Here is a 20,628-nt window from a genome sequence, read left to right as displayed (position 1 = left end):
CCAATCATCCATTCCTATTGAATATTCTTCTGTCCCAGTCACCACCAAATGTAATCTCATTTACGATTTATAATCCTACTTTGGAATATAAAACCCTTCATTAAATGAAAAAAAGGATTTTTCTCACATATTGAATGCCTGCTCTTGCCAGGTATCTTTATAGGTCATGTAAGTGTATAACTTTTATTTAAGCCTTCAACCATCTGGTGGAATAAGTATTAATTTTAGATGTGAACATTAGAGTATAGAAAAAATTAAGTCATCTGCCTGTGGTCATACAGCTCACAGCTTGAAGAGAGAGAACTTTAAAACTTTTTCACTCCAAAGCTTGTATTATGCCTTCTATTCATGCTGATTCTGACGGCTCTGTTTAATACTTGATGATAGGAAGTTTTTTAAAAAAAAATGTGCAGAAATAAGGGACTAAGATGGAGAAGGAAATGGCAACCCACTCCAGTGTTCTTGCCTGGAGAATCCCAGGGACGGGGGAGCCTGGTGGGCTGACGTCTATGGGATCACACAGAGTCGGACACGACTGAAGCGACTTACCAGCAGCAGCAAGGGACTGAGAAAGATATGGCCGCATCTGGTTCTAGGTCAAAGCAAACATATACCTAGTGTATGTGAAATTTCTTCCAGGTTGTATTTGTCTTCAATGTGTTATAAAATATACATCTGAGATAAGTAGCAGAGTTAAACACGTAGCCTGTTATTTGGTAGTAATACACTTCCAAGTGCACACCAATGCCATTGTATGTGAAAGTGTGGTAATTTTCTGAAATCAGTGTTTGATCTCAGATAGCATAACAGCTGCTTAGAGATGTTATGCAAGTTTAGAACCCGGACAAATGTATCATATTATGAAAATGCAAAGTCTCATATTTTTGTGTGGTGTCATGTTAGGTACGATCTAAATACTAGTTAGTTTATTAGTTTGATGGTTCACTTAATACTTCTATTTCATTTAATATCTTAACTCAGTCTCTTTATATCATACCAAAGATGATTCACATAAATTACTTTCAGAGCAAAATGCTCAAGTGTTTAAGAGTAATGTAGAAGATTTAAAATTTTTTAAAATATATTTTGTATAAATATTTGACTTTCCTGGTTGCTCAGATGATAATCTGCCTACAATGTTAGAGACCCAGGTTCAATCCCTGGGTTGGAACGATCCCCTGGAGAAGGGAATGGTTACCCACTCCAGTATTCTTGGGGCTTTCCTGGTAACTCAGGAGGTAAAGAAACTGCCTGCAATTCAGGAGACCTAGTTTTGATCCCTCCTTCCGTCAGAAAGATACCTTGGAGAAAAGAAGGGCTACCCACTCACTACAATATTCTTGCCTAGAGAATTCCATGAATTGACTAATACTTTCACTGTAAATATATACCCTCAATTTTGAAAGAAAATGTTTGCAGTGATTTTTATTTATGCAAATTGTGCTTTTAAAATAAAAAAATTAAAATTTCAAAATTCATAGTTGGAAACTAAGTAAATTGAATTCAAATTCTTTGTATAGCTTTCACAACCTTTCTCTTCTACCCAAATGCTTTTCTATACAAGGTTCCCTTGCTCCTTACATACTCAGTAATTAGAGTTCTATAGTATGCTGTTTTTTATCTACTCTTAACTTTCTTCATAACAACTCATAACCTAGAATAATCCTTCCCCAACCACTGTGTAGTCAAATTTTATCTACTCATTCTCTAGCACAAGTATCCTTGCAAACTTAAAAATTCCGTAGTCTACTCAAATGTACTCTCATTTGAGAAGTTATATATAATAATTCTCTTGGCAAGCAGCAAGAAAACTTTAAAGAAAAAGTACTTTTTTTAAAGTTTTAGACATTATAAATTATAGCTAACATTTAAAAAAATATGTATTTTACTCAGTCTGAACTTTAAAACTTATTTTGCTTCTACCCAGTGATCATTGACACCAGACATTTAAACATTTTATAAGATGGTGATGGGAGGAAGTGTGTAATAGTCATCTAATTTTTCTTTTTACTGCTCTACTTCTTTTTCCTAAGAGTTAATTATAACTTGGAGCATCCATTCACAGCAGAATGAGTTTTCCATGTAGAACCATGTTGGAAAGACATGTTTGTGAGAATAGATACCATCTATTGTTTTATAGGACATGGATTATGGAGCACTGACCTGTGTGTGCTTATGATTGTGTAATATTAATAAATCATGGAAATATTGCCATATTAAATTTGAATAATTAGCATTTAAACTCCTTTTCTAAGCATCTATGCATAATTAAATACTCTATTTGAAATATATTTTTCAGCCTTGTTAAATGAATATTTCTCAGAAACACTTGATCCTTTTTGGTTAACAATACAGATAAACTTTTTTTGAAAATGTATCACTTTCATTAAGTTACCATATGTCAGTTTTATATTGCTAAGAAGTTAATATTTGTTAATGAAAGTAACTGCAAATCATTCAAATTTCAAAATCTGTCTAATAACCCTGGAGGAATATAGATTACATTCAAAAAATATTTATAAACATTTCAAAAGTAGGGTTTTTTTTGTTTGTTTCTTTTTTTGAGAAAATAGCTACAGTGTAGCTATTTGGAAGGAGGAAATGTTGCTTAATGGGAAACTGTTGTTTTATAATTAGCAATGGTATTATAGGACTATGTACCAATCAGTTATTAAAACAGTGCCACAAGGCATTTTAAACATTCGGCATGTACCAAACATGTAAAAAAATCAAGCTCTAAAAATACTTAAATGGAAAAACATGTAAATATAAAAAATGAAATGTGGATTAATATAAATTTGTAAAGTAGATATGGAATACAATTTGTAGTTAGCAGAATTTGTAATAAGTGAATATTTAACTGGTGGGAGGATATAAAATATTATAAAGAAGATATCATAGTATCTTCGGTAGGTTATTATGAGGGAAAAAGTACAATAATGACATGCAATTTAATTTGGAAAAGATTGAGGTTAAGTTATTTTATAGATATGTGGTTAAGAATAGCTAAAGTAGAAGCAACAATTCCAAGATGAATGGCATTTACAGGCTAATACTAATCTTTATTTAGAGTGTAGAAAGAAAGCAAATATAAACTTTCAAATATGATTTGAGAAGGATATATGAAAAAATTAAATTGAGAAAAAATTATGCCATCAGAATTTAAAGTACCAGTTTCCTCAAAGTAAATCAATGTCCTAAGTTCAGAAGAACTTTTATTTCAGCAGTAACAAAAAAAAAAAATAGTTTTAGCATATAATTGTGCTAGATATGAATTAAATTTAATCTGCATTAAACAAGGAATTTTATTAAATTTTAATCTGAACAAATAAGGAATTTTCCATGCTGTTTATGAGGAAAGAGTTTACTTATATAAGCCTTTGTAGAATGTTTTCCGTATTGTGAATTTTTTTTAATGTTTAGTTGAACATGAGTCAAATCACAGTTTCCTAATTATAATCTTAAATATTAATGATATAAATTAGAACACTTTCATCAGCCTCAATTTTTCCTTTCTAATATTGTTAAGTGTAGTAAAGCTATATAGTTTTGTTGGAGGACAGATATCCTAATCAAGATAAATATATTCCTTCCAAGTTTTTGAGAGCTTCTCTGGCCGCTCAAACAGTATAGAATCTGCCTGCATTGCGGGAGACCCAGGTTTGATCCCTGGGTTGGGAAGATCCCCTGGAGACGGAAATGGCAACCTACTCCATTATTCTTGCCTGGAGAATTCCATGAACAGAGGAGCTTGATGGGCTATAGTCCATGGGGTTGCAAAGAGTCCTTCATGACTGAGCGACTTTCACTCACTCCAGATTTTTCATACCGTAGCAGGCAAAACTGTCTGCTGTCTTCTGATAATCTTCGATGTAAGTTAGAAACTATCGTTCAGTAGTACTTTTAAAGCAACTTAATTTTTAAAGTAATTTAATGGTGGCTCAGACAGTAAAGCATCTGTCTACCATGTGGGAGACCTGGGTTTGATCCCTGGGTTGGGAAGATCCCCTGGAGAAGGAAATGGCAATCCACTCTAGTACTCTTGCCTGGAAAATCCCATGGACAGAGGAGCCTGGTAGACCATGCAGTCCATGGGGTCTCGACGAGTTGGACACGACTGAGTGACTTCAATATGTTTTATTACTGGAAATTAATATCCTAAGTAACAGTGTATTTCAAACAAGAAGAACATACTGAAAATTCTTTTTAAAAAATAAAATCTTACATTGTTTTAGTATCCTTTATTCATCCCTAGCTTTCTTAAGGACAGTGTGCATCTTTCTCAAGGAGACTGTGTATGATTTTCCTAAATATGTAAATGAGAGGTGTGAGAGTCAAGCATATCGTCTATTCCTCAGTTTTGAAGAAATTAAGGAAACAAAGGAATTGGTGAATGACAGAAAAGTCCTGGTAGACACGCATGATGACGTGACATCTCTGCATCATGCAATGTGTGCGTTAAATTGCTTCAGTCTGACTCTGTGGACACTATTGACCATAGCTGCCCAGACTTCTCTGTCCATGGGGATTATCCAGGTAAGAATGCTGGAGTGGGTTGTCCTACCCTCCTCCAGGGGATCTTCCCAACCCAGGGATTGAACCTGCGTCTCCTGTCTCCTGCATTTGCCTGTGGGTTCTTAGTGCCACCTGGGAAGCCCCAGTGATTTATTGTATTGCTAATCTTCTCAACAGAATACAGGTGTATATTTTTCTCTTATGCAGTTGAAGAAATTGAAATTCAGAGAGCTTTGTAAACTTGCCTAGCACCAGAATGTTCAGTCAGCATGTTTTTAAGTCCTTTGCTGTTTCTTTCAAAAGATAATCTGGCAAATTGTGTGTGTGTGCACATGTTTCTAGAATATCTCACTTAACACATATCACATTTTGCACAGCACTTTAAATTATTGGTGAGTATACCTTCTGGCATCCATATTTAACTGAAAGTTGTTTTAAAATGGTGATATTTTAGACTTTCAGCCACATTCTCCTTATTTGACCCCTAGTATTAACATAGAGCTTTGTACATGGAAAAGTTTAAAGAAATTCTTTAGAGTTGGAAATATATGTTGAACTTGACTTGTCAAATTCTTTTGATTATTAGTAAATTTTTTTGAGCAATCATTTTGTTCAAATGTGATTTAATGAGTCTTATGTCTTTTCTTGGTTTTTCTTCTTTATGTGTTTTTGAAGAGCTGTGTTTCCGAAATGATTTGTGTAAAAATCCACTTTATATGAAAAATGACTGGTTTGGCTAAAAACAACATGTAATTGGAAAAAAAAAAAACCATTCCAAAAAGTTTTCTTTTTTTTAATGTTAGTATTGAAAGCGTAATGGCTTATTTTTCTGTAGATTATTAACACTCTGGTCTGGAAGATTATCTACTAAAATTTCAATTTTATTATTTGTACCTCCAAATTAGCATATTATTGTGGGACTGTGAGTGAAAGGTCCATGGATGGTGAGGCTAGAGTGTGAAAACATGTCACTGTCCTCAAATAATAGCTTCCATTCATCTAAATTCCTTTCCTTACCTCTGTTTACACACAGGTATTTACATAGTAAACAGTACATGGATACACTATAATCTTGAAAACAAATGTTTATGCATAAATTAAGTTCAAAGTAATCTTAGTAGACATGGTTTTATGCCCTGCCATGATATCCTAAAATAAGTCATTATTATAGATAATCACTTTCTTATACTTTCTATAATTTTCTCCTGTTCCTTCATCAAGTTGAAAAGACATGAAATAAACTGCTGGTTTTCACTAAAACTGCACTTAATTTACTTCATATTTGTGTACTCATATTTCACTATGGAAATAATTTTTTGATTCCTTCAAAGGGTTTCCTTTTTAAGCATGTCTATCTTCTTTCTCTTTGTCCCTCCAGACCTACTTCATATATCCATGCTGTTCCTTTGTTCTCTACTCAGCATAATTGGGTAACCTGTTTAAGCAAAGCCTAAGTCTTTCCTTGAAAACTTGCTATATTTTGTCTATCCCTTTTCACAAGTAACACCCCTGATTATGCTCAAAAGTAAGTAAGTGTTAGTCGCTCAGTCGTGCCCGACTCTTTGGGACCCCATGGACTGCAGCCCACCAGGCTCCTCTTGTTCATGAGATTTTCCAGGCAAGGATACTGGAGTGGGTTGCCATTTCCTTCTCCAGGGGATCTTCCCAACCCAGGGATCGAACCTGGGTTTCCTGCACTGCAGGCAGATTCTTTACCAACTGAGCTACAAGGGAAGCCCCATACATCTTGTTTATTTCTACCATAGAGAGAAGAAAGAGCACTGATATTGGAGGCAGACATTCAGTTTGAAATTCTCAGTAACATGTCTGATTTTCCTTCTCAGTAGACATGAGACAATATTATCTGCATGATAGATCTGTATGGATAATTTAATCATATAATTGTGTAAACCTAGAAAAGTAGTCATATGATAAGAACTAAAAATATTAATTCTTCTCTTTCTATTGAGACTTCATTTATTATGATGTTCCTGTTAACAGGAGAAGTTGTGGGAACAATTTTTCTACATTAGTTGCATTCTCAATAGTATCCACCATGGTAGATATTTGGTATATATTTGTGAAATAGTGAATAAATAACTCACCTAGATGAGTTGCTATTAAAATAGTACTGTGTATATTTATCTTCTACATATATGTGTGTGTGCGTGTGTTTGTGTGTATTTGTCTGTGCACACACACATGTCTCTCGATGCTACAGTTGTAGAGGGGAAGAAAAGGTAATTGAATGTTGAGGGGGATTGTTTACTTGTTGACGTGTCAGTCAATTTACATATCCTTATTTAAGTATCCATAATCACATGCATGTAAAAGAAGGCTATTTTAAATTAGTACCTGCTTTCAAATTTATTTTCAGAAAGTTATATACTTGTGACACGACAATTAAATATAAGTTCTAAATGTTTTTCTACAAGTCAAAGTGTTGATAAGTAAAACAAGCAACATGTTGCATAGAAATCCTTTTCACATTATTTATCTCAAGCTCATTTTTTCTTGTCAGTGCTTTCTCTGTTTGCAAAAGTAAAATGTTGTGAGAATGTTTATTATGAGCTTAGTTTTTCTATCATGTCTGTGAGTTTAGAAAGAAAATTATTATACCTGTTGTTTCCAGATTTAGTTTATTCCAAGCCTATCTGTATAATAGTGACTCAGTAAATATTTTTGCTTGAGTTTTCAAATGATTTTGCTTCTTACACAACCACAATAAAAAGTATAAGTAGGATAAAATTGAAAATTCATGAGATGTATAAGAATTGTTAAGATATATAGCACTTTCATACTTATTATTCTGAACAATACATATTTTTATGTATTGCATATAATATATGACAAATTTTAACCTATTTAATGTTCATGTAACCATATGAATTTAGTAACATTGCTTCCCCGCCATTAACAGACAGGAAACCAAGGAACTGAATGCTTAAATGACTTATCCAGTGTCTTAGTACTAGTAGAGTTGTGTGTATGTTAGTTGCCCAGTTATGTCCGACTCTTTGCAACCCCATGGACTGTAGCCGGCCAGGCTCTGCTGTCCATGGAATTCTCCAGGCAAGAATACTGGAGGGGGTTGCCATTCCCTTCTCTAGGGGATCATCCCAACCCAAGGATTGAACCTGGGTCTCCTGAATTGCAGGCAGATTCTTTACTGTCTGAGGCACCAGGGAAGCCTACTAGTAGAGCTAATAATTCAAATTAGATGGTCTTGCTTCAGAACCCGTGCTCTTAACTACATACTGTGAATTGTAGTGCCAGAAATTCAGATAAATCTGTGTAAGTTTGCCTTATAATGAATGCAAGCACTTCAGAAATATTTTCCAACGTGTTTTGATAGAATGAAGGTTATTATAATCCTCAGTAAACTATCTCTATTTTGAATATTTCATTCCAGAAAAAAAATTTAGATTTATACTCAAAATGTGAAATACATTTCACACTATTTCACAGTAGTGAAATATATACTGTCAATAGTTGCCTGAAGAGAGGGAAAGAGAGAGGAAAGAAAAGGAAGACCCAGTTAGCACTTGATTGATCAGTTTTAAAGATGCTCACTGTGAAAAACAACATCTCAAAAGTGAGGTCATGTACCTTCAATACTTTTACTTTCTAAGATATATATGTGCAAACTTTAAAGAGAGAGCAGCTATATCAGTTTGGTTCAGTAAAATAACTTTACAATGCTTAAAATTTTTAGTGTCTTCTATATGTATTTAACACTTTTAAGCAAAATTCCTTATTTTGAGTTGTAGGATCCTGGAAGATAGGTTGCATGTTTTATTCAATATTTTGCCCTATTTTCTTAGCACAGTACTTTGTAATTTAGTGGACACTCAGTAAACTTCTGCTAAATGAATTGATTATGATTGAGCATAATTAATTAATATAAATTATAATCTTCACAAATTTAATTACAAAAATAATTAGAAAAGTAATATGGTTTAAATGTAGAATAATTTCTGAATTATTCTCAGGGTCTGGAATGAAAGCAAGACTCATACATTTAGCTGTTTTGTTTACACATATAGTAATCATAATGAATGATTTTTTTTTAACTTTTCTATTGTTAGTAAAAATTATATTTGTGGATATATTTACTCTGAGTAAACACCAAATGTATTTAAACCTATTGATGAATTATACAAATTAATTATTATACTAATGAGTATAGTTTATTTATATTAATTTGTCCAGTGAGACTGAATTACTTGTTTCAGTAAGTTTGGGGATTGGGAAATAAACACTGTGGTAATACATAAGTTAATAATGTCTTTTAGGTTACTTACTTATTTTTATATATGATGTGTGTATTCATTACAATGAAGAAAAGAGGAGGTATACAGATGTTCTTGTCAACAAGGAAACTTTCAAGGAAATGATAAAACCTATATTTGATAACTTTTCCTTTTTTTTCTTGTTTGCAGGATTCTGAATTGGGTATTGGTGTTTCTGTTTTGAAGAATATTTCTTTTTGAGCTGTTTTGTTTTTAATCATCCATCTTGGGATACAGAAAAAGAATCAGAAAGACACTTATTTTAAGTTTAGAACACTCACTCCCGAGGCACCCTCACTGCCGAGCTCACGACCATGTGGCCATCACAGCTACTAGTCTTCATGATGCTCTTAGCACCGATAATTCATGGTAAGACTTTTAATTATATTTTTCTGTGACACTTAATGTTGTCTCAGTAATTTACATTAGACCCTTTCTTTTAAATTTTTGTGCTATGATTTTGCAGTTTTTGCCTACCATGTAATAATAACTGTAAGTAATGTAATTTAAGCTGCAATAAATAATGTTTAGTTTTATTTCTTAAAATACCATTTAAAATGTGTATCTAACCAAGCTATTTTTTAAAAATTTCATGTTTTATTATTTTTATCACCCTTAAGGAGTATCATTTGAATTATTAACTATCATTTATTATGAATTTAATTGACCTATTTTGCTAAGTAAAATAGCTTTTAATACAGTAAATGTCCTTTTGAAAGAAAACACTCCCAAACTCTGCTTTCCTGAACCCAGTAATTATTTGTTTCTGAGTGTTTAGTACCTTGCTCATACCTTAACACACAAAATTAAATTGAAACCTCTCATTAAGACAGAATTGGGATATCCCTTTTAACGAGAAAAGAGACAAAAAGCATTATCAAAAGAGTACCAACATAAGCAAAAATGTATTTTTCCTGAAACATGCTAATATACTCATAAAAGACTATATACATTGTTCATTTAGACATCTTGGTACTTATAGTATGAGTATGATAGGTAAGAAATGATCTATCTTCCTTTGCAAATTTTTATAAAACATCAAATTAGTCAATAAATAAGCAGAACAAATTCTGTACCACTTAGTATAATATTTATTTAATCCCCCTAAAAATTGCCAGATTAAAGTCTATACATATGTTACTCTTTCCCAATGTATTGTTTTCTATTGATTATCATTGGTTTTGCCCTTAGATGAAAATGGCATAATACAGTCACTGTCACATGTGTTAATGATAATTATAACAAAGAAAAACGGACCCAGCTGCACTTGCCACTGCTTAGGAGGTCTCAGAATATGATAGTTTATCAGGCAGCTGAAATGACTTTTTAGCCTCCTTGGCTCACTTTTGGTTTTTAATTGACTATAGAAATCTACTGTACTTTGTCAGTGATGCAGTTCTTAATTTGACTCATTCATATGTTTTAACATGAATTGCATTCTACTGTCAGTATAAAAACAGGATAAAATCACTTGTCTTTTGACATTTTCCCTAAAGTTCCCCTGCTTTCACAACTTTATTTCTAACAAATTGCTATAAGATTAGTGCTTTTTTTAAAAAATAAAAGTAAAATTATACAACCATCTCATTTTAAACAATGTAAATTTGTTAAATATTTCAAATTTTTTCCTTAATTCTTATACTGATGTGACACTTGTACATTCACATACTTGGGCATGTATAACATTTTGTGATATGGGACAGTATAGGAATTATGTTCCTTTAAACAAATGCTTTTCTAATTGTCAGTGTGCCTAAAGATGATTCTGCTTAGCCTTTTTGATATTATGAAAATGTCTCACTCGTAAGGTTATTTGAAGATTAAATAAATAGGATATGTAAAAAATCTAGCACAGAACATGGCTGATATTAAGTGATTGAACATGTTAATTTCATTCATCATACTATCTACCCTTCCAGTATATTTTTGTTCCAGTAAATTGTAACATTTAAGAATTAGCTTACCCTGAGAGCTTCTTCATTTGATACTGATATTCAGGAAAAAAAAAAAAAACCCTCTAAGTATATGTACAGTTCATGTTTACAGAGTCAGTCTAAAATTGTACTCTTAGAGCAAGGTAGGTTAAAAATAGCAGAAATACACATTGTAAGAAAGACTTTCTTTTCAGAAGTGCAGTTTCTGGTCTCCTAAACCTGACACCTACTATGTATCTCATGGGTCCCAAAGATCACTGAGCGTTACACCATGATTCTTGAGTTGAGACCTGTACTGAACAAGCACAGATAAACATACATATAATCTCTTCAAGTAACTCTAATTAAAAGTTTTTAAAAACTAATAAAGCACAGAGAATACTGACCCTAGTATATAAAAATATATAAAATATTTTGACTAAAAAACTAAAATAATATTTTCATTTTCTGTGAACTACTTTATATCATCCTAAGCATATCAGGCTAAACAATATAGAAACTTTCCACTTATAACTTTATTCTTATTACCTTGTGTAAGTATTTTAAAATTTTTTTACCAGAGAAAATGCAAGTCAGTTTTGGCTGCCTTCTATGGAAGGCTTTCTCCATTGCCTTGTGATGCCACTTCAGACTTGTAAATGAAGGGCTCCATGCAAGCAGACTTTTGGAGTTCAGCTTGCTCATAAACAGAAAGTGTGTGTGCCTTTGTTCAGTGCAGAAATCTAATAGAATTAGGCATTTTTAGAGTCCCCACCAGTCCTGGCTTGAAGGAAAACCATATAGCTTGAAACCTGAGAGGACTGAAATAAAATAGATGTCTTAGTAATAGAGGTACTTTTTCCCCAAAACATCCCTGGATAGCATGTCCTTGCCTACTGTTGATGCAATGCCTAGCTATATTTGTTCTCCTGATGAAAGAGAATTAACTTTTCTGGATATGACCCGAATTTCTGGCCTTTTCTCCAGAGTAAATAATAATGATGACTACTTCCCTGGTAGCTCAGACAGTAAAGAATCCACCTGCAATGCAAGCGACCAGGGTTCGACCCCTAGATCGAGGAGATTGCCTGGAGAAGGGGATGTTTACCCACTCCAGTGTTCTTGCCTGAAGAATTCCAAGGACAGTGGAGCCTGGCATGTTACAGTCCATGGGGTCACAAAGAGTTGAACATGACTGAGTGACAAGGACATAGTGATTCAATGGCCATAGACTTTAAATGTATTGGTACAATTAATTATCCCAGCATTCTCATGGGTTTAATATTACTTATTATTATCATCATTACCATTAACTTTTTATAGTGAAAATATTGGGGTACCAAGTGACGAAACAACTTGACTAAAGTTGCACATGAGACCCAGAGAGGTCTTAAAATGAAGGATTTAGCTTCTTGAGCTCTGGTCTTACTGCCAGTAAATAATCAGTTCCTGTTAAAGCCATTCTTCCCTATAGAAAATTCCACATCAGCTCTCCTGGTTCTTGTGAACAGATGAGGTAAAAAGGTAGATTTCTGCCTCTTCCATGTTCTAGGCATAGACCGACTGGACATAGACCTATCTGGTCTTAACAGATCTGAGATAAAATTTCAGTTCTACTGCCTACAAGTTCTGTAACAGTTACTTGGTAAATTAGTTAACAAATAACATTTATCATAGACTGCGAGTCAGATGACTGTGCTAGCTGCTAAAGCTATGGTAATGAACAAGGGATTTTTAATCCTTCCTTCAAGCTTATAGCAACTAAGAAATTTGTAAGCCTGCTTTTCATCTGTAACATAGTGCTTGTCACTCAGTAAATCTTTCTGTTTTATTTTCCTACCCCTAATTACTTTGAAATAGAGCTAAACCTCTCAGCATTAGATAAGGAAGATATACAATTATACTTATTCTTACCCTGAGAATTGAAGTCTTTTGTTACTAGAACCTCAGGATTTTGGTTTTGCCAGAAAATTTTAATACTAGTATATAAACAAAATTATTGTCAAACTGATTGTATATATTAGATATATATAAAGACAACATATAATTGTCAGTATATTATAGTATAAAATTCTCTATTGTCAGTGGTAGTAGTATGTAATTGTCAGTGATGCATTTTTGCATGATTCCTGCATGGGTAAAATTAGAAACTAAGCTAAATAATTAATTCTGAATAACATTTACATTAGTTGAGTAATCTCCCACATCATCCTAGAGAGTCTGGCCAGTATTTTTTATAGGAAAATAAACTTAAATTAGTATATCCACATTTTGTGTATATTTATATATATACAACTTTAAACTTAAGAAATGTCTCTGGTTCTGTGTTTATCTGTCCATATTTTATGTCTCTGTGTACCTCTGTATTTCTATTTTTCTGTTTTCCATGATTGTGTCTCCTTCCTGTATAACCATAAAATCCTTATCTATAATGCAATGAGACCTGGCAGAAGGAAAGAGATGTAGTGAAAGCAGATGGCCAGTTCTTTGCTGTTAACTAATGTAGTGTTGCATGAAGATAAAAGACTGTTTTGTTCTAATGATGTGGTTGGGAGCAAGGGAAAAGAGAGGGATCAGAGAACAAAAATCCGGTGATAACATGAACACCTGGGACTCATCCTGACTGGCCGTAAAACAGTATCATGGTTCAGTATACGACCCACACTAGGAGATTTGTCCTTGGGAGGAACGTCCCCCAAGCCATAATGGGTTGGGAGTTGAGAAGGTGATTGCGATGCTCAAATATTTTAACTGCATCTTATGTTAATTAAACTGTACTTAGCAAGTATGTCACAATGACAGAGATAGAAAACAGGATCATTGTAGCTTACTGTGTGTAAAAGGCAACAGTAGTTTTAGTGAATCTTTGCAAAAAAAGTAGAATTTAAAAAATTATTTCATGAGCCACCATATATGTACTTTTTTCCCCAAGTCTATTTTGTGTTGGTAAAGTTGAATGTGTATTTATGTATTAATGAACTTTAAAGCTAACAAGTTAATTATTATAAACAGTTCTTAGCAGGGACAAAACAATGATCGAACACATATATCTTGTACTATATGTTTCTATGTAATTTGCCTTATTATTAATCTATTTTTAGTTACAGTAATATTTAATGTGTCAATGATTTAAAATAATAATTCAAAATATTTTAACCTTTAATAATATGTGAAGCTTGAGAAAGTACCAAATTAAATTTTACCACAGAAAATAGTACCATATAAATTTGTTTATGAAGCCATGTTTTATTAATGGTGAAAAAGGTAGGTTGACGTCTAAGCTGTGCTTAGCTTTTTTTCTTCTTCTTCTTTTCTAGAAATTAATCATCCTTTAAATGTTTATAATGCTTGCCAGCCTAGACAATTTGTAACCTTGCAGTAATATCACTATCTGTATGGTCAAATATGTTATACTGAGAAATCTTTGTCATCATCATGATACATGAGATTATTGAGAACACATCTAATAGCGTCTATTAATACATTAGCCACTTGGTACTGAAATTCAAAATAAACATTAATATATATTTCAAAAGTTAACTGTGCAGTCTCTGGTACAGCCGTATGTACTCCCAGTATGGACACCTGAAAGCTTTCCTTTGTAAGAATGTGTTTAGGAGCCTTCCCTATGCATTCAGTGTACAGCTTGGCAATTGGAAAATAATTTTATTTTGCCTTTGCAAAACATGTTCTGTGAGAATTTTATTGTAGTGAGACTCCTCTGCAAGTAACAAATGTGCACTTTGAGAGCAAAGTAGTGTTTTCTATCTTCAGATTTTATGTACTGTGACTGTTCCGAGGGTTTAGGATCATGTATTATTTTTTGTGCTTCTTGGCTTTGGGGTAGACTATACTAGGATGGTCGTTGTGCATTTGATGTTGAATAAATTTCAAGTAATTTGATATGTAATATATAAGTATCTAATTATCTGTCTCCCTCTTCTTCGCATTGCTATTTATTTTCATTCTCAATGTAAGAATAGTGCTCTTATATTTATAATTTCATGTAAATAGCCATAGGACATTTTTCATACAATTATTTCCTGCATTCAGATTGGAAAATAATTGCTAATGACCAATCAAAAAATTGAAATGCAATAGGAAAGAGTCTTATCATGCAAATAAGATGCTATATATCAATGTTATATTATCATCTGTTTTAATTTGACAGTTTAGAATAAGGCCCTGTTGAAAACTATGGTTGAGTCATTCTCTAATTTATTTCAGATTTTTAATTGGTGAATTAAAAATAAACTTTTTATTTTAATAATTGCATTTTTATTTTATTTGAATCTATGTTTCTTTACCATCATAGCAGAACTAGTTTCTTTAAATATAAAAACTTGTCTTTGTTTCAGAAAAACTGTGTATGAATGATTTGACCAAAGGAGTTAGGCTAGCTAAGGATTTGCAAGAGAAATATGCTGGTTGTATTTCCAAAAGTAACGGATAGACATCTTCAAACAAAACTAGGCTGTCACAGTGACACTTAATACACTTTTTGTGTTTATTTGATCTATGCACACTGTAGCTTGTGGTGGTATGAAGTCATGAAGTCAAGGTTATAGCTTGATAGAGTGTAAGAACATAGTCTCATCTATTTCTTTGTTTGACATTACCAGTGTCACCTATTTTAATGTCTAAGTAATCCCCCTCAAACAAATTTAAATCAGAAGGTTAAAATTCAATAATCCCATGACCTGGTGGTATAATTAATACTAATGGTTGTTAGATATTTTTTGCAGTTGTGAAAGCACATATTTTTTAAAAGTAGAATAACTTTAGAAATAAAATTTGTATCTTTAATACTGATTTCACCTTAAAATTAAGACATTTCTAGCCCTTCATTACAGTTTCAAAAATTATGATAGCATGTTATATGAAGGGATCATTGTTTATCTAACCATATATTACTGGCTCAGCATTGAAGGTCATTGATACATTACAGTTACAAATCACAGTATAAGGGAACATGGTTGTATATAAAATTTGACTGTATCTTTGTACCCATAGAAGAAAATCTCTTGGTAATATGGAAAGTAAAAGAATGACTTTTTTTTATTAATTCACAACTGTCTAAAATAAATGGTCGTAAATGATCAAAACAGCCTAAAATAATTCCACAAGTTTTGGCTACTATAATAATGAACAAAATATAAATAAAAGTAAATATTAAAATATTAAGATATAATAGTTATTTGCAGGGGGATTATGATGCATTCAGAAAATTAATAATATAATAACTTTCTCAGAATTAATTAGAGCACTAAGTTCAGGTTTATGATTCATACGTGCATATATGATTACATCACAATAGAAATGAAATGCCTGAGTTACTTAGGGAATATAGGAGGAACTACATTAAACCTTTAAGAAGAAAACTGAGAAACTTACTGTGAATTGTACCATGTTCCTGAATAAAACAAGGGTAGGAACAGCAAAATTGTAAGTTATCTCCAAGTTAATTTTTATGTATGCTCACACAACTGCATTCAGAGTACCAATGTTAGCTTTTCCGTGTAGAAATTTAACAACATTATTCTAAAATATATATTGATATATATAAAATATTAAGCAAAATTTTACAAAGGTAAAAAGAGTAATAGGAAGATATAAATTTAACATATATTATGAAAGAACAGTAATTAAGATATAATATCAAAATTAGGGTAATTGATCAATTGTGAAAATGAGATTGCTAAAACATCACTGCACTTTATATTTGTGTTGTAATTTTCAAGGAATGACTCCTCAGAAAATCAAATATCTAAGACAAGAAAGAGTCAAATAAGGATCAAATCGATTGTGTGTGTGTGTTTTTCCAACTAAACATTATGAAACTTCTGGAGAAAGACTTCTTTGAGTTGACTACTTTAATTTCCATTCTTAATGTATTAGATAGCATAAACTTTGGCTGTGGTCACAGTAGAATTCAAAATGAATAATAGCTTCTAGAGAATATTTTCTTGTTCACCAAACATTTCAAGAAAGGTAAATGTTTCTGGTTGGATAGTGTGTGTGTGTGTGTGTGTGTGCGCGCGCATGCGAGTCTCTGCGTATAAAGGACAGAGGGGATGCCATTCTCTTGTTCTCACAGTTATTTATAGACTCAGTCTATTAATGGCACAAAAGTTCTAATATCTTTCTGAGGCTCATTGTCATTCCTGTCCACAGAAGGAAGAAGAGTATTGGGAGGATTCCAGTGGGAGGTTCTTATATGGATATGCTTGGAAATAGTGCACATTACTTTTGCTTCCACTTCCATTAATTAAAACTCTGCCTCATGGTCACACCTATAAATAAGTCTGAAAATTGTAGTCCTCTTGTGATGAAGGAAGAAGAAAATATTTATAAGATATTTTGTAGTTTTTTAAAAATTAGATTTGATGCATCAATATCTTTTTAATGTATAAATGGGTATTTAAAGTATCTTTCCTGAGATAAATTTCATATACCATAAAATTTACCCATTTAAAGTGCTTAGTTCAGTGGATTTTAGTGTTTGCATAGTTGTACACCTTTTAGAATGTAATTAGTCTTCCAAAAAGAAATCCTATATCCATTAGTGGTCACATCCATCTTCCCCTTGGGAAGACCCAGTCCCTGACCATCACTAATCAATGTCTCTATGCAATTCCCTTTTGTAGACATTGCAACTTGCTTCTTTCATTTAGCATAATATTTTAAAAATTTATGTATACCATGGCATGTATCAGTAGTTCTTGTTTTGTTTCCAAGTAACCTGTTATATAAATATACCACATTATATTTTCCAGTGGATGGAAATTTGGATTATTCCCCACTTTTTGGCTATTTTGTATAATGTGGTTATGAAAATTCATGCATAAATGGTTGTGTGAATGTTTTCACTTTTCTTGGGTATAAACCTAGGACTGGACTTGCTGAGTCACATGATTACTATATGCAACATTTTGAGGAAGTGCTGAACTACTTTCCAAAGTGGTTGCACAGTTATATGTTGCAAACATTAACATGAATGTTCTTACATTCTCAACTGTACTTGTTACTGTCTTTTTTCTTTTAATCAATCTGGTCAAAATGAAGTAGTATGTCATTGTATTTTTTTTTTTTTTGGACAAGCTAAATTTTTTTTTTTTTTTTGCTACTCAGTAGTTTCTTTTTGGTGATCTATTTTAAATACAGTAGTTTGTACATGTCAGTCCTAAACTCCCAATCTTGATTTACATTTCTCTAATGCATAATCTTGAGCCTATTTTTGTGTACTTGGTCATTTGCATATCTTACTTGAAGAAATATTATTTAATCATTTCTTTTTTATTTTTTGTTTCTAAGTATTCTTTATATAAATATATTTTTGTAAAAAGATCACAGGGTACCATTGTTACAGCACATTTGGATTTAAGAAATCTTTAGATTGCATTTTCTAAGAAGCTTTTTGCTTGAATTTGCCCACCTAAATCTCAGCTATTTTAAATTCACTGTGAAATCATATATCATTTGTCTAGCCCCACTCTACCTGCTTTTTTACTTATGAATTTGTGTTCTAAAAATAGTTCATTAACTTGTTCTTTTATATGATTGCAAAAACTGCTAATTGACAATGATTGAAACTTTATTCTGATATGTGAATTGTATAGTGGTGAATGATACACAGAATAGTTAGATAATTCATTGGATTCTTCTAGTTAGTTTCCAATTACTCCTCCTTAAGAAAATGATGAAGAACATTAAGCTTTCATTGTGATGGCCAAAAGTGTTTCTATTTTTGTTCTAGTCTGAATTCTTCTACCAGATTCAGAAAATCCTCTTTTTTACATTTTTTGTATCTTGGCTCAAATTATAAACGGCACATCTTTTATTTCCATAGACTTATTTTCTCTGGTATGTTCTACAAACAATTCAATGCCTCTTTAAATCTCAAGAAAGTTATGTGATTTGTTGTATCTGTCAAATCTACACATGTTACTTAGTATCCTTTGAACTCACTCATATCACATCTTTAAACAAACAGAAAAAGATGAGAAGTGGAAAAGGACTTGAGGTATTATTTGGAAAAAATCCTAGTCAACTTGCACTATTTCAGTGCATTGGACTTATCTGAAATATAACTATTTCAGGAGAAAAGATTAGGACTAAATAAAGATAATGATTTATAAATATTAATATTGAACAGTTGTTACATTTTTAAGAAACCCTGAATAAAGGAAGTTGTTGTATTTAGAATGTAATGCTTACATGAAGCCCAGAAACTGAAGTGTATAGTATTATTCAATTTAAACTGCTTTAGAATTCTAATTTGCATGGTTCTATTGAATGAAGTGAAAAGACTTCAGGCCTTAGAATCTAATTCCAATCTAATTCTGTTACTTCCAAGAAACATGACCTTAACCAATTTGAATCACAGTTTCCTTATTTGTTATAAGGGTAATTAGGCCTACTTTGTTGTAGTATGAGAATTAAGTAAAATAATGTATAGAAAGGCCTTAGCACCAAGCCTCACACATTTAATCTTGGGAAAATGTGGTCATTAAAACATACCTTTAGGAATTAGACCTAAAAACCAAATGACCTGGATAGTTAGCAAATTTTTAAATACTACACTGTCTTGGGTCACTTACTTTCCATAGTGTTTTTCAAAGACTGCATTGTATATTCTTAATCCCCAAATGTGACAGTTTCTCTAATTATGAGTCTACACATTTGTACACACATTCCATCATTATATTCAGGACTCACCCACTGGACTGTGACCAAGTCTTTAATGAGTTACTAATGAACATCTTAAGCTTAGATAAGCAGGAAAAAAAAAAAAGTTTGAGTGTTGAAAAACTATTCATTGTTAAGCCTGTTGCTTTTAATTAGTCTCTAAACCTAGTGAAATTTCCTGTCTTTACTAATCTTCCCAGGTTTGAAGAAACTGAATAATAAGTGACACATGTACCCTCCCTTTGATATTATTAATGTAATGTAAAGTAAAAAGGGGTAAATACATTGAGCTGAATTAGAAAAATCATTGTTTGATTAAATACAAAGATAAAATAATATTCAAATTCAAAATAGTATTTTACAATGATTCATTTTTTTTTTCCGAGACTCTGATGACTTCAAAACCAGTTAATTTTGTTGTTGACTTAGAAAATAACAGATATCATGAGGAAAAAAGATCCAGACATGATTAGACCATGTAGATGAAAAAAAAAAAAATCCTCTATATGGATGAAATAAGAAACAGCTTTTACATGTTACTGCTTCTCTCCAAGCTGTTAGAGATACTGTGAAAGTAGTGATCACAGACACTACCTGAATTAGATCAGGACTCTTATTTTCTGTAGCTCTTGTTATAAATCAACAGTGGTGGTGACTGTTTAGCAATGATCCATTTTAAAAATTCCTTTTGATAGTGAAGTTTGTGAAACCATGCAGACCTTAAGGACACATGATTAAATAATGAAGACAGATAATACATAAAATTCAAAGCAACAGGCTGACATGATGCTCCCTCCAGGGAGCACTCATATTTGCTTAAAGGGAACCCTTTTATATTAGTCACAGTGGCTCAGAACAGTTGGAAGAGCTGAGAAAGCCCAGACGTTTTACGGGTTACACACGGTTGTCAGAGGCAGGCTTGACCTCGTGTCTACACACACAAATTAAAAATCAGCATGTCAATTTTTAGAAGTAAGAGTCCAATAATAATCACACTCTCTCTATATATATATCAAAATATAAAAACATAGTCAGTTGTTTTGACCTGTGAGCCTGTTAGCATGTCTGCTTTCTTGTGAACCAGCATTTAGGCATTCATTTTGTATATGTGCTGAGGATGGGGTTGATTGGTAGAAGTTCCTTATTATTTGAAAAATCATCCATAAAACGTTTTCATTCTTCTCAACTACCTTCAGAAATGCCAGTTATGATTAGCTTAG

The 20,628-nt window shown here is 32.3% G+C and overlaps 1 protein-coding gene across 12 annotated transcripts in view; it reads left to right on the top strand.

Moving 5' to 3' along the window:
• ADGRL3 (adhesion G protein-coupled receptor L3) overlaps window positions 1–20,628 on the top strand; it is a 923,733-nt gene that overhangs the window by 341,620 nt on the left and 561,485 nt on the right. For all 12 annotated transcript variants that reach the window (XM_043906659.1, XM_043906657.1, XM_043906653.1 and 9 more), the window contains exon 3: window positions 8,958–9,176. In XM_043906659.1, coding sequence (XP_043762594.1) covers window positions 9,122–9,176 — 55 coding nt within the window. In that variant the 5' untranslated portion in view covers window positions 8,958–9,121. The remainder of the gene's footprint in view (window positions 1–8,957; window positions 9,177–20,628) is intronic.

The sequence above is a fragment of the Cervus elaphus genome, chromosome 6, assembly GCF_910594005.1.
Source record: "Cervus elaphus chromosome 6, mCerEla1.1, whole genome shotgun sequence".
Classification (NCBI taxonomy): domain Eukaryota; kingdom Metazoa; phylum Chordata; class Mammalia; order Artiodactyla; family Cervidae; genus Cervus; species Cervus elaphus.
This window is presented reverse-complemented; position numbering and strand designations above follow the sequence as displayed.